The following is a 27,010-nucleotide window of genomic DNA, read 5'->3' as shown; positions in this document are numbered from 1 at the left end:
TATGATGTGGGTGCACCTGAATTATTGAAACAACAAATCCATTCTCAGTTCGAAAATGAACTTCAATGTTCAATTTGCAGTAAATTATTGTGCAAGGTAAACAATTTTTAATTTTTATTCTTTACTTGATATGATAACTTATTTTATTTTTTCAGGCTACGGTTCTAAATTGCGACCATACCTTTTGTGAAATGTGTATTATGAAAAGGATGCAGAAATTTAAATCATGTCCTGTTTGTAAAGCTAAATTTAAATTCACTTCCAAATGTATAACTTTGGACAATTATATTATCATGAATCAGAATATTACTGGTGGTGCTAAAAGATCTGCTAAAGATGGTATGCACTTTATGATAATATTTCATTTTCCTTGTGTCTGATATCTTATTTTATCTATAGACCATCTAATAAGCATTTCTGACTAATTTACTTATCATTTATTATTTTGTTATATATTTCTTTTACACTCTGTACAATGCTTATGTTTTTTAAATAATTTAAGTGCTTCCTTCAATACCACCTGCCGTGGAAGTTAAGAAGAGACGACGACGACGATGAACATGGTAAAATATATGGTCAAATAGGCCACTTATATTTAACACATGCTTACCTTATAAGAAAAGAACCAACTCCAGTATGTGAAACTTGCAATGATGTTAAATTGCACCACATATACGGAAGCCCACAAGATCCTCAAAAACCCCATCACACTTCATCAAGCGTTCAATAAAGACAATACGGATATAAACAATTCATTTTTCAATTGTATAAACATAAGTCATAAATTGCGAACTATTCTATACATGTGAATATTTATAAAAGATATAATATATATATATATATATTATACTTGTCTATTTTAATTTAATGCAAGCTAAAAAACTTTGTTGTTGAAGCCTTAATAAATATATATATATATAAAATAGCTTGAAGTTTATAGTGTATGGAGATATTTGCATTTTTACTGTCATTTATTTTTCATTATTGAAAAACTAATTACATTTATATAATATAAATTGATAAAGAATGTTCATTGGTTATGATTACAAATAAATGATTTATTTGTTAACTTAATTATTTAACTTTATTTTTATTATTATACTCGGTCAACAAAATACAATTATTTATACCATATTTTAATATATTACATTAAAAGTTATAAGTCAATTATATGTAAATATTTGCTCACTTTTTGTTGAGTATTGTTTTGACATTTTCTATACAATATAACCTATATTAACCGTGATAATTTTTCTGAAAATTTGTATGTACCAAAAGTAATCATAGCCATATATTGTACGTAAAATTTGATAAATGGAAAATGTTAATTTCAATGATGTTATGAACTCATGAAAAATTAAAAGTAAAATAAGAAAAATTATTTTAAACAGCTAAAAAAAAAGACTGATTACTTCAAATATCAAGCCTTGATACTTTTATAAAATGACAATTATAGTAGGTATGAATTTATATAATATAAGTTTAATAAAATGTTATATTATATAAAAAAACTATTAAAATTTGTTAAATAAAAAGTCTTGATTAATCAACATTTTCAATTATTCATCGCATGTTTATATTTGTATAAAGTGATTAGGCACCACGTCACCTCTAATCTACTCTACCATATGGCTAATGCCAGAATATCCAGTTTATGTATAAGAAACAGCAGTTAATCCTTGATGACCAACTGAAGTAGTCAAATTCTGTATTGTCTTATATAGACGTCCATAGCCAGTAAGTTATATTTATGTGTTAACCTTTAAAATAATTATTTGAACCGATCTATATTTATTTATATTAAGATCCTTTTTCTTTTTATACTCCCAAGCTATGGTAGAATATATATTCAATGATAGTAGAAAAAACTTCCCTAAAAATTCAATATTTTTAACTGGTCATCCCCGACCATGCAACATTTTTATTTGATGACAGCCCATCTTGTATAGGATACAACACATTTCTATATAATATATATTCTATATAACGCTACGCGAGTAAAACCCTGAATCGTCATTAATATATTATAATATTTCCATCATAATCAAACATTATATATCATTATTTTATTATTTGAAATGTATTTTTGTTTTGATCGAAAAGTGAATCGACCTATTTTAAATTTTGTTGAAAAGTGAATCGGCCGAAAAGGGAAGGGTACGGTTTTGGTCAAAAACGGACTCGTCCAAGATACCGATTTCCGTTGGCAGACATATACAAAGGTGGACTGACCAGATTATATGGACAGTAAGAATAGTCCTACTGGGCCACAGATTTTCTAAGGCCGACCCATGTAAATGCCCTACAATAATATGAGGGCTGGTTTGTTCACCAGGTAGCATAAATTACTCAAATAAATGAATACAATGATATTAATCTAATCAATATAAATGTATAAAAAATAATATTATAAATGCTGAACTGATATATAATAGTATAATAAAATGCCTACTATGGCTACTTTATGAATTATAATAATAATAATTAGGGTCGGTAAATTTGTAGGAAAGTCCTTTTTTTTTTTTTTTTTTGGTGATTGGTTAGGTAAGTATATAGTTTGAATTATGTAAATACGAATCCATTTATGCAAATTTTATTTTGTATTTTTTGACTTTTTAGATCACTTTTGTGAATTTTTTTGTCATATTTTACTTTTTTATTTCATTTTCTGGTATTTTTAATCAAATTCTAAAGACTAAAGATGAATAAGGCACCCGAAAATAAATATATTTAAGTTTATTTCATTATTTTAACAAAACAAATACTTACAAAAATTATAAAAATATTTCAAGTGAATAGCATTTAGTACATGTAGAAAATTCAAATTTTATTAACACTTTTATTATTTTTTATTAAATAAACATTTATGCATAGGTAATGTATAATATCCTGTACCTAATATTAATATAAATATAAAAACTAAATTAAAAACCATTTTAAATGAATTTTATACTATAATTTTTGGCATTTAATATTGCATATTTTAGGTTCTTTAGTGCATTAAATCCAAAGCCCTAATAATAATATGCCTACGGCGGTTGCTCTATGAATAATAATAATAATTATGTGCCTACGGCGGTTAGGCCCGTCGGCCTCTGCACGACAACGAAACAAATATGGTCGACCAATCCTCAAGCGGGACTGTGTACGATGGCGGATTTTAAACGACTGCACAGGGGATGTGATTAGTACAACAACTAATACGAAAATTATCGCATCCCCCGAGTGCATGCGACCCCGCTGAACAACAGTGTCGAAAGAAGAGAGACGGGTCTACGACGGATGACGATGACACACGAATGAAAACCACGTCGTTCACAACGGCCGTTGCCAAGTGACTGCCCTGGTGGCTTAGGAGTGAAAGCAACGGGATCGCTGGGAACGACACTTAGCGGACGGCCGACGAGAAGGACACGAAAACCGAAAACTTGGTTTCAACGAGATGGCCGCCGATCCACGAAAACGGACGTGTTGACGCGAAAGCGGACAAGACGATAAGAACGACGGGGCCGAGGGAATTCATCACGAGAGCTACGACCGTGTCGACGGTAAAACGTCTCAGCGCCATCACGCCGAAAGCGTAACGCGAGAACTTCGCGACAATTTGTGGCACCGGGTGCACGACTTGCGAATCCGGCGAAACGTAAAAAACTGGAAAACACGGAACAACGGGACACGTCTACGCGCGATAACGACAACGCGGTTACGTACCCGCATTGAACTATATGATAACTATATTATCATATAGTTCAATGTATGCAACCCGGCAAGAACGAATTATCTTTTTACTATAATTTACAGATATCTATATTATACTAACTATATTATATTATATTATTATAATATAATATAGATACCTGTGCTATAATTTTATCAAGCCGTATCAGTCCTTTCATGTTTATCAGCACTCTCAGTTCTTTACTATCAGTAACATTGATAGACTGATAATAATTGAAATCTAATCACAGGCTGTGAAATGGTTTTTAAATGAATTATTTTTATTTGAGAAAATTAAGTTCCAAATTATTATACCTGTTCATCTAACATGTTGTACCATAACATACATTGCGTGAATAAATTTGAATCGTACGACGATTAATGTATCAGTTTGTTTCAAATCAGTACGTATTTTTGAATCTATAAACTACAGACATGTTATGCACTACTGGAAAAATGAATTTGTAAGTTCTTATTGGAATAGTTTCATAATGTTTATTATTCAACTCTGTTATTGTAATTTTTTTAAGATTAAGTAACTTGATGCGCCATTGTCCGTTGCGAGTATGTTGCCACGAAATATTAAAGTCCAATTTATGTTCATCAACTGTGCTGAGAAAAAAAAGAAAATCTAGAGAAGAAAAAGTAAATTGTTATTTTTTTTTTTAAGAACTTTCAGTAGAAAATTGTTATTATTACAATAAAAAATCATTCACATAAAAGATATGTATATATATATTTTTTTAAATAATATTAGGTATTTTAATAATAATAATTTTTATTGAAAAATATATTACTTATTTCATACTTCAAAGTATGAAAGACATGAAATATATTAGTTTGAATAATTTTATACATTTATGCAGGGTGTTACTGAAATGATTGTGGTAACTAGTATACATTTGATTGCTTGAATGAACCAATGAAGATTTTTTATTTTTAAATTTTTCAAATTTTAACAGGTCTTATCTAACTATTTTTAGAATATAATCTTAAATGTAATATTAATACTCATTTAATATTTCTTGCAAGTTTCTCATATAAGTTGATGTACAATATTTTGGAGTTTGTCATGTATTCTTCACTCCCAAATCATCAGAATCAAAAATAAGGTACAACTAATCGATTCAAATGAGAACATTGCATGATAAACATCAGTAAAATGTATTTGATATTATTTAACTTACCTGATTACTTACACAGTTTCTACACTGTTAAATAATCATACACATGATTTGAAAATCAATTTACTAAAAGTAAAAATTTAGTATAAATATTGGTGTAGATTAATAAAAATGTTTCCTACTTTATTAGGTCCACAAAAACTATTAGCTAAATTAAACTATGAGGAATTTTTTAATTTTTACAATTTATTTTGTTTAATCCTCTTGTATTATTAGAAAATATACCATTGAAATAACTAAGAACAAAATTGTTTTGGTATCTATGTTAATGGCACACCTCCTCATAAGAATGTTGTTGACTTGATGAACATTATCTTTTCCTTGATCAACTTACTGGTTGTGGAATTGAAAACAACACTCAAAATTGTTCAGTTATAATATGGCCAGTGGCGTACATACGGGTTCAACCCCCCCCCCCAGGGCCAAAAAAATTGTTTTATTATTGATAATGTGTAATATATTCGTAGTTCCATTATTAAGCTTTGAACTTAAAATATACAGCTATACAAATATGATAGTTAAATAATTATATTGATAGGTGTTTGAAAAGTTTTGTTTACTATGCTGTTTTTATACTCCAGTAGCAATTAATTTACTGTAATGTAAAAGTAAACTGTAAATTGGTTAAAAATTTGTATAAAATAATATTTATTTATAGCAGTTATTTATCTTATTTATCTGTGCAACGAAAAAAAAAAAAGATAACGATTATTTTTGTTAACTCCCCCCCCCCCAGAGCAATATTGAATGTACGCCACTGAATATGGCTATCCTGAAGTCTGGATTTTAACCCATGCAGATTTTTCTTATGGAGATTTATGAAAAAACAAATTTTTGATAAAGAAATGAATCTTAGAGATGAGCTTTTGATGGAGATTAATAATGTAACTATAACCTATGGTTGGAAACTAAATATGGTAGAAAGAACTGTTGGAGTTCTTTGAATTTTCATATGAAAAGTACATTGAAATGATCGGGAATCAAGTATGTTTTGATTATTTTACAATGTAAATAAGTTATGTTAAATTATATAAAATAAATCACATTACTATCTATCATATAAAGTTCTCATTCAAGTGAATATGTAATATTAAATTTTATGATTGTGTCTAATTGGGGGCGAAAAGCATTTGACAATGCCCAAAAACAATATTATATTTTGATTCTTTTAAGAAATTTGCAAGAAATATCATACAAGTGTTAATTGTTACATTTAATATATTATAAAAATAATTAAACAAAACTGTTTTTGTAGATAAAAAATGTAAAAAGAAATCTATTGGTTCATCTTAGTGATTATACTTATACTAGTTTATATTAGTCACCCCTACCATTTTAGAAAATAATCATGTTTATAAATTTTTCAGAAAATGGTTGTAGCTCCTGCTGTGAACATACAATTTAAGCAAAATAAAACTATTGATATTTGGAAAAACATGACCATCTCAGAATTAGCTGATGCTACTAAAATACCAGTAGGTAAATTATTTGTATTGATGAATAATAATTATAGTAACTGATATATTATGTAATTGTATAATTATACAATACAAATTATAATTGTTAATGTAATTAAATTTACTACTATATTTCTACAGTTAAATATTTGGGAATTTTTATTACAGATAATGTTCTTGAAATAATTGGATTTATTGACGGTGCAGACAATTATTCTAAACCTACCAGTATTATAGAAAATATTTCAATGCTCCGTGAAATTACTAAAAAGTGTGGATTTAAGTCAAATATGATACCAAACCCTAATATAAGTAAACAACCATCTGACAAATATATAAAAGATGCCTTTAAAAGGTAAAAATATCATTTTAAAATCAACATACTATTAATAAAAATTTGTTGACTATTCAACTATTATAAGCATTTACAATTTAGTATTACTATTGATTTGATAAAACACAGATTATCTAAGGGTTTGAAAACATTTGGCCACTACATAATTTACATATAATAAGAAAAGGTTTGCTCCATAAAATAATTAGTTATTCTAAATAAGTATCTTACTAAAATATGTCAATAAATCAGTGTCTATATGTAAATGGAGCTTTAAATATAGTAGACTTATGTATTAGTTATAAAATTATTAGTATTGGTAATCATAATTTAATTAATACCATTTTAATATTGTTATTTTTTAGACCACCTGCACCATACAATTCTACTATTCCAAGACATCCAGTTGTAACAATTATGGGTCATGTAGATCATGGAAAAACAACATTATTAGATACTTTAAGAAATGCATCAGTTGCCAAATCAGAATTTGGTGCTATTACTCAACATATTGGTGCTTTTATTGGTAATGATAAATTCGTATAAATGTTATGCATCTTATTATATAATTGTATTTATATGCTCATAGTTGTTCTGGATAATGGGAAAAAAATAACATTTTTGGATACACCTGGACATGCAGCCTTTACTACCATAAGAAGTCGAGGTGCTCAAGTTACAGATATTGTTGTATTAGTAGTGGCAGCTGACGATGGAGTAAAAGAACAGACTATTGAGTCCATACGAATGGCTAAAAATGCAAAAGGTTTTCAATATATTCAAATTTAATGAATAATAGTATAAATTAGTTATTAATTTATTAATATTTAATATAATTATAATTTTTTAGTTCCCATCATTGTTGCAATTAACAAAATAGACAAACCTATGGCAGACATTGTATGAGTTTTTAAATAACAAAACAAATACTAGTAGAATAGTAATAGTTATTTTATTTTTAGGAACGTTGTAAAAAAATGTTGCAAACTCAAGGTGGATTGGATCTCGAAGAATTTGGTGGTAGTGTACAAGTAGTTCAAATATCTGCCCTGCATGGTACAAATTTTAACTACTTGATTGAATCAATATTAACTCTAGCTGAAATATTGGATCTGCGATCTGACCCTAATCCTCCTGCAGAAGGTGTAATAATAGAATCAAAAGTTGATAGTCATAAAGGGTAAATTTATATAGATAATGAATGAATACAGTTTTTCAAGCAAAAATGCACTTAACCAAATAACTAAATGTATTAACTAACCATCCTTATTTGTAATTATAATGTTTTAACTTCATTAGTTAGCTTATAAGAATTCTTTTGTAAAAATGTCAGTATCAATTAATAATTGTTTTTTATTACTTATGAAGTACTATAAAATATTTCTAACTATTTTACTGTGTTTAATTTAATTGATGTGTTAATTTTTCTAGAAAATTAGCAACAGTTCTTGTTCAACGTGGAAAGTTATTGAATGGTAGTATACTTGTAGCGGGTACTGCCTGGGGTAAAGTACGAAAAATGATGGATCATCAAAGTAATATTCTTCAGGAAGCTAATCCATCTGATGCAATTCAAATAATTGGATGGAAAGAATTACCGCAAGCTGGACAAGAATTTTTACAAGTGTCTTCAGATGTAATTATTTTATTTATAAAATTAATTTTAATGAGTAATTTTTTATACATATTGAAATTACTGTTATTTTTATTATTTTTATGTAGAAACGTGCCAGGGAAGTAATTGATTATCGATTATCTAAATCTATTGAAGAAAAACAAATCGAGGATAGTGTTCATATATTATCAAAGCTTGAAGAACATAATAAAGTAATTAAAACAATTTGAATACTAGTTATATGATATATGTGTTAAAGGTAAAGTGTAAGACGATAATAAACGCATCTGAGTAATGTGAACACAAGCCGTACCTATTGAATTATACAAAAATATTATATATAAAACTTTATTTCATTAAATAATTAGGTAATTTATATATTATATATATTTAAGTAAGTTGGTTAAGTAGTTTGATAAAAAGAAGATTCAAAATAATTATTTTTGTTGGAATGTATATAATAGTAAATTATTATAATATCTGTCTTAATATTAAACAATCATTTTTGCATAGCCTTTCTTAAATCATGCATCATACATTTATTTTTTAATAACTCTTGAACAATTTTATAAATGTTACTATGTAATAGAAATTTAATATCTCGGATGTAATATATTAGACATTAATAATAGTTCAGTGTATTTATCAACAGGAAAATAAAACAAAAATGGTTTCAGAAATTTTAAATGTGTATGACCTATTAATTGAAAAAGACAACTTAAAAAGTAAAAAGTAAAAAAATACACTTTTATACTAATTTCATTACATTAAGTTACTATTCATCTGGATCATCAATAAATGTTTTAGAAATTATAACCGCAATAACCTTTGAATGAAGTAGCTAATTATCAATTTTGATGCGGTGGTATAAATTTTAAATGCTTTGTGAACCCAAGAGAATTCTTGGTAATTCTCAAAATCACCCTAACTGTAACCTCTAATAATAATTGTATTATTTTTAAATTTTAACTAAATGATTAATTATTTAAATAATAATTTATCCACAGAACAACACCTAATGTATAAATTTTACTGTTTATATGATTAAGGTTCATACTAACCATTTACGACCTTACCTACAGTATATACATTTGAACTTGTATGTTTTAAATAGGAGTATAAAAATCATTTGTTGGAAAAGAGAAATCATAGAATTTATAGAAGATCTAAATTTAGTTCTGTATATCAAGAGAAATTGTTAAAAAATAGAAAAAATGAAGAAAAAGAAGAGATACGTTTAAACATTGTGATTAAAGGTAATTTATAATTGACATTATTTTGATTTATTTGGAGACACATTTATAATTTTAGGAGATGTTATTGGATCAGTTGAGGCAATCTTAGATGTATTGGAAACATATGAAAGTGACCAATGCAAGTTAGATATTATTCATTTTGGTATTGGTAATGTTAGTGTAACTGATATTGAATATGCTGATGCTTTCCAAGGTAAATTAAATTCATTCATTAATCTATAAAAGTATATTTTTAATCATTATTTGATATTGTTATATACTTATATAAAAATGATTGTCACGAAATTCAATAAATTTTCAAATAAAATATTAATATTTGGTTTTTATTTCAGCAATTGTTTATGCTTTTAATGTGGATGTGTTAAAAGATGCCGAGGAAAGTGCTCATCAGAGTAAAATTGTTATTAAACAACATAATATTATCTACAAGTTGATTGATGATATAAAAGATGAAATGAATAATAGTTTACCTCCAATAGAAATTGAAGATGTACAAGGTATTATTTTGCTTGACTAATTAATTTATATATGCATACTTGTGAATATTGATTAATTGTTTATGATATTATTACATATTAATATATTGATTTTCATATAAAAGGAGAAGCCAGTGTGTTACAAGAATTTTTGATTAATGAAAATAAAAAAAAAATTCCAGTTGCTGGATGTAGGTGTATTAGTGGTACACTAAAAAAAGCTGCACTTTTTAAAGTCATTCGTGAACCTGATGAAGTTATTTACAGAGGTAAAATAATTAGTTTTTATAATTTTGATTTTAATTGCAGTTGAACAAAATTAAAATATAATTTTTGATAAACAGGAAAGTTATCTTCTATGAGACATCTTAAAGATGAAGTGGTCACTATCAAGACAAATATGGAATGTGGTCTACGGTTAGAAGATACAAATATCCGACTGAATCCTGGTGATAAAATAGTGTGTTATACTTTGCGAGAACAACCACAAACAATCAATTGGGAAACTGGATTCTAAGTGCTTATTATTTGTTTTTTTTATGGGATGAATAATTCTAATGTGAATTAATTTATATAGACTTCTGTTACTAGATATTGAGTATGATATACAGTTTGTATTAAAGAATAATCTAAAATATTCATAAAAATACACAATTATTTGTTTAAATTGAATTGTTTTCTTACCAGCTACTTACACTATTGTAAACATAACACTTAAGAATAGATAACCATTTTACATAATCTTTGGAAATTTATATTTTTTTATTATTTTTTTTTTTATTGTGATCTATAAGCTTCAATTACAATGGTTATTAGCTAATAACTATGATAATACATAATTTTTAGATATTTTTTTTTCAATTGATGTTCTTATTTCTAAAATTTAATTAATTTATACAATCTTGTTTATTTAAAAAAAAAGTGTCATATTATTTGTTGCTTCAAGTTGTGGTTTTATGCTTTCATGTAGTTGTTCTGGTATGTTGTTTTCACTTGGTATTCCATATTGGAGGTATTCGGTTAAAATATGTTTCATTATAAGTTGAGTATCACAGATTGGATATGATGGAGGTTGCTCTTTGGCTGTCAAGAATTTATGGGTCAACTTTGTGTGACCAATTCTGTGTATTTATTATAGTTTCATATTTTCTATTTTTGTAGTTTATTGGCCATCTGTAAATAGTTTTTTTAATTTCACTAAGTTCTTGGTTTTGATTTTTCCAAAGTTTGTCCCATTCTGAGACGCAGATATTTTTTAGTTAGTTTTTTATGTCAGATTATATAAGTGTTATGATTTTTTTCTGTATTTGAATCTGCATTTCTTTTGCAATTTATAATGGAAATATTGGAATGTAACTGATGCATAAATATATACTGTTCAAACATATGACTTTGGCAGTTTGTTAATTAAATGTCTATTTTATATATGATATTAGTTCCCAACCGGAAAGGAATTCCTGAAAATGTTTGTGTAAAAATAATTATTAACAAATAAATGTACAAGTAGATGTAAATCTGGGGAAATATTTTGCAATTCAAAATGCCACCAGAATCTGAACTGATCCAATAAATAACTATAGTTAATTTTTTTCAAATGCGAAATAATAATAAATAATTTACTTAATCATATTTTTTCGAATTAATATGGTTTAGTGTTTTTTTCTGCTTCATACTTTATCGATAGCAGACTGTATAATGTACACATTATATTATTCATATGCATAAGGTGTACTTTACCCAAGTCAGTGGCGTGTCCAGGAGAGTGGGAGGTTAGAGGTTATATCCCCCCCTCATTGACTTTTTTCCCTGTATGATTTACTAATTTGATTTACTATAATAATAACTACAACAAATAATTTCATATATATATATTTATATGTATGTAATATTATTAATTTATTCTATTTTATGTATTATTATTAATTCATACTATTACGTAGGTACATATATTTACTATTTAGTATAAAACACGTCTAGTACACGTTTATGCCCGTGGTTTCATGAAAATTAAGATAAGCAATCAAACATAAATTACGATTGTACGGTTATACTGCGATTATACGAATGATAAATTAATTGAAGCAATATTGTTATCGTTACTTTATTGACTAACCGCCAAAAACGTATTATTCAAATGTTCATCAGTTTATCAACGTGTTAAAAAATATTATCAACGAGGGAATTGTTACTTGTTATAAATTAATTTACATATTAGTTTCATTAATTTAATAAGTTAATTCTATAAATTGTACTCTGCTGAAATTATTAGCTATCTATTACCTACCACATATTTGAGTGTTTTACATTTGCTTATTCAGTTCAAGTTTTTTATGATGTCAAAACGTGACGGAACAAATTAGTCATATTTTTCCAAAAAAACTAAAATTGATCATACAGTAAGTGAATGGATTATCCCTGATGAATATCTATCGAAGTATACAATTGTAGACTAATGATGTTATAAACGAACTGAGTGCAAAACTAGGCGTTTAAATTTCCGTCTAGAATAATTTAATGTTAAAGATATATTTTTCTATAAATTGTTTTGCATTTTAATTAAAAATGTATAAAATAATTTAATAGATAAAATGTTTAATTGTGTAACTATAAATAAGTAGCTATATTCTTGCTACTCTAGCTACTATTGTCAACTACAACGCTGCTTAATAGCTCTACTAGCGATCTCGTCAATCAACCTCATCCCGTTCAAAACGATGACTGTTCGGCTCCAAGAATATGAATCAAAAGTATTTCAAATTACGCAACATTTAACAATCACTAAACAAAACTCATTAGCCCAAAAACAAACGCCCCCTCACTTTATTTTTTGTGGAGGTTTCTCTGGACGCAAATAATGCGGAAATACTAAAGATCACGTCTTTAGTAAACACTAAAATACAGTTAAAATCGAAAAACCACTAATTACGGTCCTCTGTAATCTCACAAATGCCATTATTATGGCTACACACAAAATTATTGCAATCACGCTTAGCGTTGTGTTAAATGTGAGAAAAACCATCATACCTACAAGTATATCGAAATATCCTAATATTCCTACTAAATTCACCCTTTGTTCAATGGACTAAACAGCCAATTTCAAAGGATACAAGTTTTTCAAAAAAACTAAGGTTCCACCAGCTACTGACTACCATACTCAATCCAAGACCAAACTTGAAACTACAAATTCAGAACTACAATGAACTTAAACACATTTACGAAAAGTATCTCCGGTATTTTTTCCTAATTCATTTCTTATCTAAAAACCTTAATTAGCCCCCTAATTACACTAATTTCCTCTGTTCTTAATGCATTCATCACCAAAAATACTAATTAAAATTGTTCTTATTGTTCAAATTTCCTTCACTATTATTTTACCTGTTTATATTACACTTCTACAAAACGTATATCATACATGTGTTATTACGTATTATAATCGAGTTTTAATTATTGTCACGGCATTATAATATAATATTTTGTTGTTATGACCTTCAATAGATATATCTTATATATATCTAGTGTTTGGAAAGAACGTCGTTCGTGAACGCACGTTCATATTTTGTGAATAACAAGTGAACGTTTTTGTGATCGTCACTCGCTTTTTTAAATAGAACGCAAACGGCATATATATTTTTAATGAATTTGAACAATTTTTGGGGCAATCAAACGTATTTAAAATTTTAAAAATATATGATAAATAATAAATATTGATTATAATAGGTTTGAACATAAATTAAAATATACATAGTACATTTTTTATGTCGCATTTTTACAGAATGTTGGTTAGGTTGGAAATCCATAAATATAAAATAAAAAGATTTGAATGAATGCGTTCCTTATTTTATTTATAGAACTTCAACGTGAACGAGTTCCTTTTTTATTTACTGAATGGGAATGTGAACGAATTCAATTTTTAAGTAAACGTTCCAAATATACTGTATCTATCAATATATTTTATTTCAAGAATTGTAAAACTATTTTGTACATTATACTGTTGAGCAACCATAGTTTATACTGGAAGCTATAAAAAAAAAAAAAAAATCAATATCAATTGTTAGGAAAAGAGCTAACGAACGGAAGCCGTGGAGGTAATTTACCTATTAGTTGATGTCGATACCGAATAAATCAAAATACGTTTTGATAGAAACGGGTATTGGTGGAAAAAGGAAATGTGCACTTTTGGTAGAAACGTGTCTCGCCTATAAGTAACTTTTCCAGACAATTCTTATTTTTCGATTATGATGAACTGATCTTTTTTAATTGAAAATGTTCTTATTCTTAATGACATAATGTTGTTTGGGATTATTGTAAAAATTAAAATAACTAATATTAGAGTCTCAATAAAGGGTTATATCATACCTAGAGTCGTCTAAGATTAACACTGTTGTAATATATGATATTTTATGAACGAAGCTGGATGCTCAACTATACGAAAAAATTGAATGAAAATGAATACGTAAATATTGGATGAATATAATCTATACAATATCTATTATGATATTTTAGTTAGTGTTTTCTAAAGATTGAAGGAAATAATATTTTAATAACATTATAAATACACGCGTATTTCATGTAATACGTATATTCTTCAAATATGTAGGTATAATGAATAAAGCAATAAATACTTTTGCATAAACAGGGTAGGTATAAAGCTTGTTATTATCGGTAAAATAAAATCAATAATACAGAAAAAACATCACCACTTTGTTTTGGAATGTTCAACTTCTTAAACTGGTATTTAAGTGCCAAAATCCTATACTTTATTTTGAAGGTCGTATGGGATCTAGTTGTCCGTTGACCAAAAAACTATCGCGATAGTGCAAACAAAACGATATGTATACAGGAAAAGCATTTCATATGATGCTTTGTATAAGTCAAGGTAGTTCACGCATATATCTTCTTTGTCTTACAAATGTATTACTTGTATATAACTTGCATTTTATAATAGTAGAGTTAATTTCATATTGCGTATCAATGATCGAAATCAATAAGCACCTATTACAGAATTTTTTCAACATTTTATTTCACATTTAGGTATTGAAAAAGATAAAATATTGCTGAATCCATTTTAAATAAAAAAAAATATTTTGACAATATAAGCACTGTTTGTCACCGCAGATGATAAAAGCGAGCATGACAAATTCCCAAGTGTAAACAGAGATTATCCATTATGATTGAGATTATCTTATAATCTTATTTAAATAAACACAATAATTCAATGTAATATATTGTTATGAGTAGGTGATGTTATATATTTATTGTTGTGCCAAGTGTTATGCATGTAATATATAAACAACAAACGTTGTCTAGTATTGTAATTCACTAACTATATTTTAATTAATATTAATCATTTTATATCACAGAGTTATAATGTTGTTACCTACATCGTAATCGTTGTCGGACAAAGTATCGCTGAAGTCATCAGCTTATCACAAAACAACGTTCACTACATTTAATATTCATCATTAACACCGTTGGCTGCTGTAACACAGTATTGTTATCAATATTTCGCCAACATTTTCGCGTCGTGTATTTTGCCTGTACATTTTGGGAAACATGGATAATTTCTTTGGTAAATATACATTAGGGTTATCCTTATGAAATTTGAAAATTTTTATTGAATTCTGTTTGTTTGTGTTTTAACTTCTATAATCATTTGTTAAACTACGTTCGGTTGAAATAATATTCATAAGTAGATATTTTCTTCTTTTTTTTTCGATATTTAAGGAGAATACACAAGCAAAAAATATCGACAAATATATTTATAATATAACATATTATAATTTCAGATAAATTGGTTATTAGTTGTACAGTGAATTGAAGGTTAGACATAAAAGAGCATTATGGACGTAGAGAATTATAATGTTGTAATATTTTTTTCGAATTTCTTATTAACTTTTAAACTGCTCGGTTTTACTACTTTCACTTAAAATTATATACCGATTATATGTTTTGATTTATCAAATTTTTATTCTAAAGCCCCAAGATTTTATTGTTCAATTTTATTTTTTTATACATCAGATAAATTGTATATTGTAGTTTTGGGGCCCATTAACTTTTAAACGATTTCTTTACAGATTTATAATTCCATCTTTGAATCAATATATTTTGAGTGATACACTTGTAATAAATTACCTCGAATCGAAAAATGTGACAATAATATTGTTAAACTTTGCATATCAAAAACATATATTTAATTTTTATTCAAATCCGGGATCTAAATCAAAACCCTCATTCCCTTAAGCCTTGGTTTCCTACAAACACGCGTCTTTATATAGATAATTTAATTATTATGTATCTTCATCTAGATAATTATTCTACAAATTATCTCTTATATTTATTTAAATATTTAAAAAAATATTTTTATACAACATTATCCATTGTTGTCTGATTCATTTTTTAAAAACTACTAATAACCGGTTTTTATGTTCGACTTCTTATATTCTTCCATAATTATTTCTATATCCTTTCATTGTATTATATTGTTATACATTTACTTTGTTTTTCAATAAATTATAATTGTAAATAAAAAAATAATCATTTTCGTGTTATTTTAAAACCAAATACAATTCAGTTATAAGTAATGTAAAATACGTATAATTTATGTACTTTTAATTATAATTTTTTTTATATTTGATTATACAGTGTTTTGTGTCATTATATTGACCTCAGTGACAACACTAATAGCATCGGAAAATATTATTTTATTTACTGAAGATAGTGAAAAATTGCAAGTGAAGTATGGAAGTAATTATTTTTTAAAATATTATATTTTGAAACTATTTAAATTTATATATATTTTTATGTTTGTCAATCAACATGTACATTGGATATTATTTTATTTTATAATTAATGAAAGCAATATATTTTGACTTTAGCAATTTTTACATCACCTGCGCTTAAATTTAATTTTTATGAAGATTGTATTGACCAAAATCCGAAAGTTTGTACAGTAAAAAACAAAGGAAATGAAAATTATTTACGTTACTTTTCGGAAGCGGAGAAACAGGAATGCGTACATTACGAACAAATAGCTAATTCAATGAACAACGTTTTGAAATTCTGTGTCGAAATGGGTTCTGACTCTTGGTACGGAGGTGCTGAGACAACTTTTCAGCATTGGCCATTAAATAAACTCAATTGGACGGATAAACCATTTGTAACCAGCGAGGCAGATAGCCAAGCGGTGAGTATATTATAATACGTACGAATAGTAAGTATTTAATATGTCTGCTGTTGAATGGTTAAAGATATTTGTTCACGGTCCACTTAAGTAGATTTTTAAGTTTTATCTTCCCCCGAATCGATATTAAATATATATCTAGTAGAATATTCCAAAGATGTAACTATGTCTATTTAACTTCCATTTTCATATCAATCCGATGCCGAGTCTATTTAATATAAGAATACGTACTGAATAATTGTATAAACTATAGGCCAATTATCATTAGTAAATCTAGAATTAGAAAGAAGTGTTGAACTGCATTGTTATGAAAATCACATCATAAAAAAGAAAAATTTATAAAAAAAATTCTTGGGGTTTGAGGAAACATGTTATAGATATCTATACCAGCAGGGGTTAAGCACTTCTAATTAGTGATGGGTATATCCGGATTTCATGGATTATCCCAACTATCCAGATTATTCAATTCAATTTTTCTGTTAAATTACAAATACTATTCCTACAAAATACCTCCACACAATGCTTTTTAATACCTACTGAAAGATAATTTTTATTTGATAATTTTAAGAAAACTTGTCCGTGTAAATAATTATATGGATAATAATTATTATTGTATCATTGTTATATTGTATTGTAGTATAAATTTAACTTATCTTCAGAAAATTGTATTCAATAACCATTCAAAGTTTATGCAGTTAAGATAAAGTAATTGGATGTTCAGTCATGATATTACTGTAAGTCATAGAGGTAGAAAGTAAACCCAACAATTTAATAAATTGTAATTTTGATAACTAATAATACATTATAAAAACTGTTGAAATCATAAAATTTCAAGTAAATTGAAATTCATAAAATATAATATTAACTTTTTGTTACAATAAAATAAAATAATTTATTTTACTAGAAATTAAAAATAAATATAAGTTATATAAAAAACAAATTCATAAATCAGGATAAGGATTTGATTTAAATCTAGATTTGATGCCCATCCCTACTTCTAATAGATGCATTAATGAAAACGACCAGCATTTTCTGTGTACGTCACCCACGCTTATTCAATTGCACTTTTCAATTTAAACTTGAAAAATACAGAAAAGTGTATCACGATTATTCGAAATTAAGCTTAAAAACTACTAAAATATTTTGCGACATGCATATCTACTCACATAATTAGTATAACCAATGATCGTTTTGTAATGTACATTTTTATTTTCGTTGTAGGTTCTCGAGTCATATTTTTTTAACTCTCAAGGCTTTTATATTCATATCAATGATTCGGTGGCTTTGTTCGTAGACATCAATGGCCCGAGGCCGGGTTATATGTGCTTTACAGCTAAGGTTATTAGTCCGTACAGAAAACTTAGAAATGTCATGCAATTCCGCGTATGCAAATTTAGTAATCCACGGAAAGCGCACGAAAACGCTATTAAAGACTTTCTTGGTATGCCAAAATCTATACCGGATACTTTTGTAGTGAAACACCCTATTTGGTCTACTTGGGCCAGATATAAGGTAAACGTGAACTCAAAAAATGTAAACGATTTTGCTCAAGAAATAGTCCAATACAGTTTTCCTAGAGGAACGATCGAGATCGATGATAATTGGGAAACCTGCTACGGTAGTGCAGAGTTCAATTTATCGAGATTTGAAAATATTAAAGAGCTTACATCTAATTTAAGTAAGTAAATATTTTACAAAATTATGTTTTGTGTATTGAAAATATATAAAAATTTAAAACCATGCGCATGGCTGCATTTATTTATGATAAAAGAAAATTGTACTATAAATAATGATTATTTTAGAAACAACGTCTAAGTAATAAAGTCATGGATCTATGTGATACTAGAAGAATATCAATGAGGAAGAAATTTCTAAAATCTCTAAAAAACTATTTCATTGAGAGAAAAACTGCTAAGCTACGAAGTCTTTCCATATTTAGCATCTTATCGAATAAGAATTTTAAACTTGAAACAATTGTTACATTATTAGAGGATAGGCTAAAAAGAATAATCATTGTTATTAATTTATTATGTTATAGAATCAAAGGGTTTTAAAACATCTTTGTGGACACATCCATTCATCAATTTGAACTGTGAGAGACATACAATAGGCAAAAGAATGGGTTATTTTGTGAACAGTACATTGAACACAGTTGATTCATTTTGGTGGAATGGCAATGCTTCTTATATTGACTTTACGAACCCTAAAGCAGCAACTTGGTGGGCTAATGCACTTCGAGAATTACTTGAAAAATCTGGAATTGATTCATTAAAATTTGATGCGGGTGAATCCAGTTGGTAAGTGTATTGTATATATTAAGAATTTGTTTATTTTTAAAAAAAATTCAAAATATAAATCGATCAAAAAAACATATGTTATTTTATAATAATATAAATTACTATAAGCCGAGATGTTTAGGTAAAAAATGTCTTGAGTATATGTTATTTTATAAAAATAAAATCTTAAAACAATTTTTTTCACCTCGCTCAAAAACAATAAGTATGTCTTACTACTCTTAATTTTTGTGCATACTCAACCATTCTTATAACATATAAAGTTTATATTATAAACTATTATTTACAAAATATTACATAAACCGTTGTAAAAAATGTTTAACATGTAAAAAATTATACAAATCAACTATGGAATTTAAATCAGACCTTTTAAAAAAATTCAAAATAACATTTTACAACAAATTATTTGTTAATATATGATTATTCTTTAATACGCATAATTATATATTTTAAACCTTATTAGCCTTATTGAATTTTAATATTATTAAAGTAGGTCTTGTTACTAGTTTTTATTTTTTATTATCAAAATACCATTACATAATATAAACGCTTTAGTAAGATGAAATTTTTAAAAATTCTAACAAGTCAATACTTTGTTTAGTTAAATTATTTACTATGTTATGGTTTAGAATATTAATTTTTTAGTTCTCAATATTTAAATATGATAATTTTCCTAAAATTAATATTTTTTTTTTTGGGTACCTCATCTTAACTATAAAAATATATGATTCATACGGATTTCATTTTCAAAAACTATAATTTGTGTTGTATACTAAACATTTCATTTCATTTCACCTTAAGGTCCCCCCACACACTGCCGCGGTGGCGGAGACGTTAAATTTGTACACACGTATTATAATAGGAGTTCGCATACTGCAGCGGTAATTTGGCTACAGTAAAATATCATCGCGCGATATTTATAAAAACCGCAGCATGCTTCATTTCACCGCCACCGCGTAGCGGTATTTTCAATTGACTTATCAAATAGACACTAATAGTACCTATGCTCAGTGCCGGATTAAACATTTGTAGGCCCCTAGGCAATTAAAATTTTGAGCCCTACAATAATCAATAATATTTGTTGTGCCCTTTTTTTTAGCCGTGAATTAAATAATTCTTAATTAATACAATATTTCTAGATACCTATTTCTAACTCATTTGATGTATATATTATGTATAGAAGAACAATGAGTGACAGGTAATTCAGGATTTCTTGAATTTCCATTCTTCTTCTTTCGCATTCCAGCACTTCCGTCGATTAGCATAACCATGACTTCACTTGACTTTTTCTAAACCAGTTTTTTTCTTCTGTAAGGGCTTATTTGAAGAGTTGTGTTAGCCGTTTGTTTAACGTCTTGTCAGTAAATTTTCGTGTTGATATTGTTCGTTATCATCTCCGATAGCATCCGTCGTGGACATCAACATATTAGTGGATACCATATGGACAGTATATTGAATTATAGATGTTATAAAAGTAAACAGATACTAACCATAAGATTAGTAATAATAATAGTATGAATATAACTTATTATGTTGTAAATATTGTATTTGGATACGCTTAATTGTATCAAATATATATTTTTTTAAATTTAAATTTGCAAAGGAGTTACTCAGACAATCGCATCCAATGTAAAAATTTCAAGTTGGACCTGGTCACGGATAACTCCGTGAACTTTGGTATGCGACTCGTGGTTTCCCGAGATCGAGCGACCGGTTCTACGGTCGGTTCGTTTATCCTATTTCGACTCGGTGGATCACATTGTTTAATTTCACTACTAATCGACTCTTTTTGAGCAATTTCATTCTTTCGCTATTTTATTTGTTATTAATTGTTATTAAGAATGGTAATATTTTAGGAATACTGTATAAAAATTTTTTTATTTAACATTTTCACGTGTTGAAAAAACATACATTACAGACCAAACCAAACAAATCTTGAACCTCAGTCATATGATTCCATAACTTATCACTCGTATTGGAAGTTGTGCAGACTTTTTTTGAGTAATTTCATTCTTCCCTATTTTATTCGTTATTACAGAACGGTTATATTTTAAGAATACAGTTTAACATTTTTTTTTAACATTTTCACGTATGGAAAATACATACATTGCAGACCGAACCAATCACACATTGAGCGTCGATCATATGATTCCATGTATCATCGTTCGTGTTGGAAGTTAAGTGATCCGATTCCACTGTAGAAACTATCGAGTGATCTGAAACTTCCTGAGGTTCGATTGTTGACACCGACTTGTTGAACACGTTTCCGTGTGGTTTTTCGTAATCGATCAGCTTCTGCAGATTATCTTCTTGGGAGTCGTCGTTCTATATAGTATATAGATATATATTTATAACATTTGAGTTAAACATTCAATAATAAAAATAAAATTCATTCGACTAACCCTATTGGCGATTACGGTTCGGGTAGGGTTGTCCGAGTTCACGGCTTCTTCGTCGACTAGGTTTTCGTCAGTGACGAACACGCTTAATTCGTGCAACAGTAATATTTTGCACTCTTGCATGCACATCTATAACAAATGAATACGATTAAACTATTAAAAAACTTAAAACCACTGCACGTTTACGATCTAGATATATGATCGAGACACTTACCGATTTTACGGGACCGTCCATCGAAGCGCTGTACGGTCCGCAATCCCAGGTCATTTTCCATTCCGTTGGCAAATAACTGACTGTGAGCACCAACGGCGACTTATTGCTGTCCACAAACTCGCACAGTTCCCTTGAAACGTCCATTTCTGGGTCGGCCAGTACGATGTTCTCGTTGAAAGCTTTCCTAGCCTCTTTCCCAGTCAGTCGTTCCTTGGACAATTCGATCTGTGCAGGTACAGGCACGCGTTAGAAACGACCAATAGTCAACGGTTAATAATGAGTGCATTGCGAAGTATTTTGCAACTAAGGTGACCATATAGTTATAGTTTTCCAGTCGAAACGGGACGAAAAAGAAAATCTTCATTATGAATAAATTACACTCAATAATAATAAGTAACTGACTACGTAAAAAAAAAAAAAAATGGCTGACAATTTTTGCAAAGAATTCTGGAATAATGAAAAAATTATTTAGCAATTTTGTGTTAGCGATGATATTGCGGTGTTTATACATATTAATAATATATTAGGTTAATATACGTCCTAATAGCAATACATCGTTGGCCGCAATGATTATTCTCGTATTTCATTAGTGTCGGAAACGAGTTCATCAGCAAATCGAAGTCGATCGTCTTTTTTTTATATTAATTTCTGAAAACGGGACATTTTAGTGTCCCGAAGATGCCTCAGGGGACAATGGGACAAAAAGCGGGACTGTCCCGTTCAAAACGAGACGTACAGTCACCTTAATCATAACGCACTGTAAATCATTTCACTGACCTCAGAGTAAACGTCTTGCATTTTACTACTGGATTCGGATGGACTCTTGTTGCTCCTGGCCTGCCAGTCCGACGACGATGTCCGTGTACCATCATTGATGTAGTCGCAAAAAACTTTCATCTTGTGCAAAACGTCACGTTTGCACTGGCGAACGCACATCTAGTAAAAACAACGGTTAATTAGATAGACGAAAAAAACGAACTCCATAAGTAAATCAGCCGATATAAAAAGCAGTTTCAGTGTTCGCTGTACAATGACGTTACGCGTACGTACCGATTCGTCTAAACCGGTGACCGAAGCGCTCAGTGAGCCAACGTGGTAACTGACGTCTAATCCGGTCCTGCTGTACACGATTCTTAGGTCCAACGGACATCCCATGATCATCGAAAAATCACCGAGCTGCTCGTCGATCGTGCGCTTTCTCATCGTGTTCATACAATACTTGGCCATATTTTTCTTCAAAGATTTTGCGTTGACGGATTCTTCGCAAGGCATGTTGCTGGAATTCATCGCGTTAAATAAGATAATGGTACGGAGATGGTAAATAATTATTGAAAGATTGCGAATATTGTGAAAATGTCTTTAGAACTTTTTATAATATCCGTGCAATTCGTAAAATGATACTGTTCAAACGTTTTCAAATCAGCAACAATCAAACATTCCATTTGTCTCAGAGTTTCCAATCAACAAACTTTGTAATTATTTAATTTTATTTATTGTGGCCATCTACTTAAATAAACGTGAGTTTTAATTATAATGATAATAATAATTATAAAATTTGAATTTATTCAACATTAGCCGAGTCAACATAAGTCATGAATTTTGACTAATGTGTATTTTTTTGGTTTATAAAAATGAAATATTAATATCACTTGGATCATTTTAACATAAGTCAACAGTGCATAATGTTAGACATTGTACACTGAAATGCATGTCAAAGTTTTGTAAAAAAACTCTATAGGTATGCAGTCTTGTAAAATACTTGAGTAAAAGTATTTGAATAAAAGTATTCAAATAATTTTAAACTACTCAATACGTATTTTAAATAGTTAAAAAAAAAAAAAAAAATATTAGGACGTAAAATCCAGATTATTTGAATTTAAAATCAAATAATTTCAAATACTTTTTTAAAAATTGTATTTGCATTCTATCACATTAAAAAAAAAAAAATATATATATATAAATTATATATTTATTTTATATTAATAAGATTTTATCAAACATTTATCTGTTCTATACAAGTAAAATCAATATTTGTAAGTGCCATAATAAACAAATTTGCCGGATGGACAAATTCTTGACAATTTCATTCCAAATACCAGAACTTAAGAACCTTATTTATAGACTACAATATACACTATTATTACTATAATATATTGACAGTCAAAAGATACAAAAGTGAAGCATTAAATTAATTTAAAGAAACTGCTATTGATTTTAACTAAAAGAGAACAATTTTTTTTTAATTGGATCACATCTCAAAATTCTCTAGAAATAGCTATGGTGGAAAATGGAATAGATATATTTTTAAATAAAAGTTCACAAAAAGATTTATTATGTTTTATAAATGATAATTTACCAATTTAAAAAAAAAAAATTCTTTAAGTTTAATACACCGTTGTCTAGTAGTACACCTATCGAGAGGGTTTTTAGTAGAGGAGGATCAGTCTTAATGCAAAAATAGGTCGAATGGCAGATGACAATTTTATAAGAATAATGTTATTAAAGTGTAATAAATTATTTATGAGGTTACATACGTACATTTTTAAACTTATATGTTAATGAAATATATAAATAATGTTTTATTTAATTGTTATATTATTAATCAACAATATATAATTGAAATTATTAATTTTGTATTAAGAATATTTTTTGTTTGTGATTTACTCTTAATATTTATTAACTATAAATTAACTATGTGGTGAAAATAATTAAGATAATCTCCTTATTTTTATTCTTCGGAACACAGTGACTGATCAGGTGGAAGTTACCAACAGTCAACATAGTGCATGTAATAATAAAGAAAGGAACTAATATAATTTTTTACTTTTTTATTGATGATAATAATTATAAAATATAAACAATAGTATATTGTTTAAATGTATATATCTATGCATATTTCTATTTTATCGGGCATATTATACAACATTCTATTAAAATCTATCAAAAATCTAAATGGAAGATAGAAATTGTATCTTTTCTTTTCTTATCTTCTTGATACTCGTATATTTAATGAATAAATTTGTTTCAAAAGTTTCAGATTTAAAATGAATTACTGATAAAGACGTACATTATACGCAGTCATAAAGGCTCAAGAATAGTATTAATTAGTATTTAAAATATATTTATTTTTTTAATTGTGATAAAAAAAAATATAGCTATTAAAAAAATTAATGGATAATTCAATAATGATAAAAAATTATTTGTGATTTTTTAAATAAGCATTTTTTAAGTGCATGATTTTAGATATTTAGTGCACATAAATGCATATTTTTTTACTTTTTAAGGCATATTCCAAAGTATGTGTTGCCAATTTGATGTGTATAAATGCATGCATATTTAGACATTTTTTAGGGCATGAATTTACGAACATTGGTTATTACTTATTTATAATTATTGATTCAAACATTTGAATTTACCTAGATAATTGAAGATAAAAGAAAAAAACTAAATACTTTTAAACAAATAAATATAATATGATAATATAAAATTTATAAAAAAATATTTAATTATTTAATCTTCAAACCCGATAGCTGTATTCTAGTATATAAATTTGACCTGTTTTTAGGGTTCCGAATAGTCCTGTGTTTTACGACAGTGATTTGACTTACTATCCTGATAACATTGTCAACGCATATCTCGAAACCATAGTCAATTTTGGTAACAGTATCGAATACAGATCGTCCAGAAGAAGTCAAGGGTTTGGTCGTTTGTTAAGAATGATAGATCGCGAGTCTCGATGGGATTTTCAATTAGGATTACCGACATTAATAACGTCTTTAATACATCTGAACATGATCGGATATCCATTTGTGTTGCCAGACATGGTTGGCGGAAATGGGTACAACAATAAACCGCCTTCGAAAGAAATGTATATTCGATGGATGCAAGCCAATGTCTTCATGCCAGCCATACAATTTTCATATACGCCATGGGATTTCGACCAACAGGTAAACTGTGGTCTGATAATTTAATGTAAAATTAAAAGACTTTTACTCTATTTTAACATTGCTTAGAGTATGTACTTTACATATAAATATATAAATATATAAATTTAAATTATTTTTATTTAGACAATAGATTTATGTAGACGCCTTTTGGATATTCGTAGCAATTACACAGAAACCATAGTTAATTTGATGAGACAAAGTGTAGTAGATGGAAGTCCGATTAATCCTCCTATTTGGTGGATAGACCCTACTGATTCAGTGGCGCATTGCATTTATGACGGTAAACAAATAAATTTAAAAGTTAAATATTTATAGTTGGCCTTGCACGAATAGGTTTCATCGTCGGTTTAATATTAATTATGTATTGTTTATCGGAATTTTTAATTTTTTACGTGTTGTATAGAATATCTGTTGGGCGAAAACATCCTCGTAGCTCCGGTAATCGTCGAGAAAGCGATATCCAGGGACATTTACTTGCCTGCGGGTGTGTGGAGGGACGAGAACAATCCAGAATCGCCGTACATCGTGGGCAGAACGTGGCTTCACGAGTACCCTGCTCCCATCGAGATCCTTCCGTGGTTCACCAGGATGAGCTCCGAGCAGCAACAGTCAAACTCGATCGTTCACGTGTCGTCAACGTGTTACATGTTGGCAATGGGTTTTGTTGTATACTTGTTTCGGTGAACTCTACATAATGTTTTCCCTGGACAACATTATACCAGCTGTTTAATATTATTATTTATTACTCCTATGTACCCAATATTTACCCTGACATATTAATCCACTAGGTTTAATATGTTATCAATAAAACTGTTATTTTGTAAATATTATGCATTGTTTATTATCGTGGTTTACCAGTGTGAGCGTTTTGTTTTTGACATGGTCTGTGACTTAAAGTACGGATTATTATTATTATTATTATCCAACGACATAATAA

At 28.0% G+C, this 27,010-nt stretch overlaps 3 protein-coding genes across 4 annotated transcripts; 2 read left to right on the top strand and 1 right to left on the bottom strand.

The window, feature by feature from the left end:
• The first annotated feature begins 3,653 nt into the window (after positions 1–3,653).
• Positions 3,654–10,706, top strand: LOC112683692 (translation initiation factor IF-2, mitochondrial). Its single transcript, XM_025554833.1, has 15 exons — positions 3,654–4,181; positions 4,248–4,362; positions 6,269–6,380; positions 6,527–6,713; positions 7,058–7,218; positions 7,282–7,458; positions 7,543–7,592; positions 7,655–7,872; positions 8,124–8,328; positions 8,415–8,519; positions 9,422–9,563; positions 9,619–9,756; positions 9,896–10,060; positions 10,165–10,308; positions 10,384–10,706. The coding sequence occupies exons 1-15, from the start codon at positions 4,153–4,155 to the stop codon at positions 10,554–10,556; spliced, it is 2,121 nt and encodes a 706-aa protein (XP_025410618.1). The 5' UTR covers positions 3,654–4,152; the 3' UTR covers positions 10,557–10,706.
• A 4,670-nt stretch (positions 10,707–15,376) lies between these two features.
• Positions 15,377–26,898, top strand: LOC112683690 (myogenesis-regulating glycosidase). Of its 2 annotated transcripts, XM_025554829.1 has the most exons (8): positions 15,377–15,608; positions 16,682–16,783; positions 16,915–17,222; positions 18,441–18,897; positions 19,258–19,516; positions 25,692–26,073; positions 26,197–26,353; positions 26,477–26,898. In XM_025554829.1, exons 1-8 carry the CDS (start codon positions 15,593–15,595, stop codon positions 26,755–26,757), a joined length of 1,962 nt encoding a protein of 653 aa, XP_025410614.1. In that variant the 5' UTR covers positions 15,377–15,592; the 3' UTR covers positions 26,758–26,898. The 2 variants fall into 2 exon arrangements, with proteins under 2 accessions (XP_025410614.1, XP_025410615.1); XM_025554830.1 differs by lacking the exon at positions 15,377–15,608 and having other exon boundaries at positions 16,683–16,775.
• On the bottom strand, positions 21,131–23,496 carry LOC112683691. Its single transcript, XM_025554831.1, has 5 exons — positions 23,177–23,496; positions 22,904–23,062; positions 22,127–22,351; positions 21,916–22,041; positions 21,131–21,838 (listed from the first exon to the last, which is right to left on the bottom strand). Exons 1-5 carry the CDS (start codon positions 23,411–23,413, stop codon positions 21,599–21,601), a joined length of 987 nt encoding a protein of 328 aa, XP_025410616.1. The 5' UTR covers positions 23,414–23,496; the 3' UTR covers positions 21,131–21,598.
• Positions 26,899–27,010: the final 112 nt, after the last annotated feature.

The sequence above is a fragment of the Sipha flava genome, unplaced genomic scaffold, assembly GCF_003268045.1.
Source record: "Sipha flava isolate LNK unplaced genomic scaffold, YSA_version1 232_pilon_pilon, whole genome shotgun sequence".
NCBI classification, from domain to species: domain Eukaryota; kingdom Metazoa; phylum Arthropoda; class Insecta; order Hemiptera; family Aphididae; genus Sipha; species Sipha flava.
This window is presented reverse-complemented; position numbering and strand designations above follow the sequence as displayed.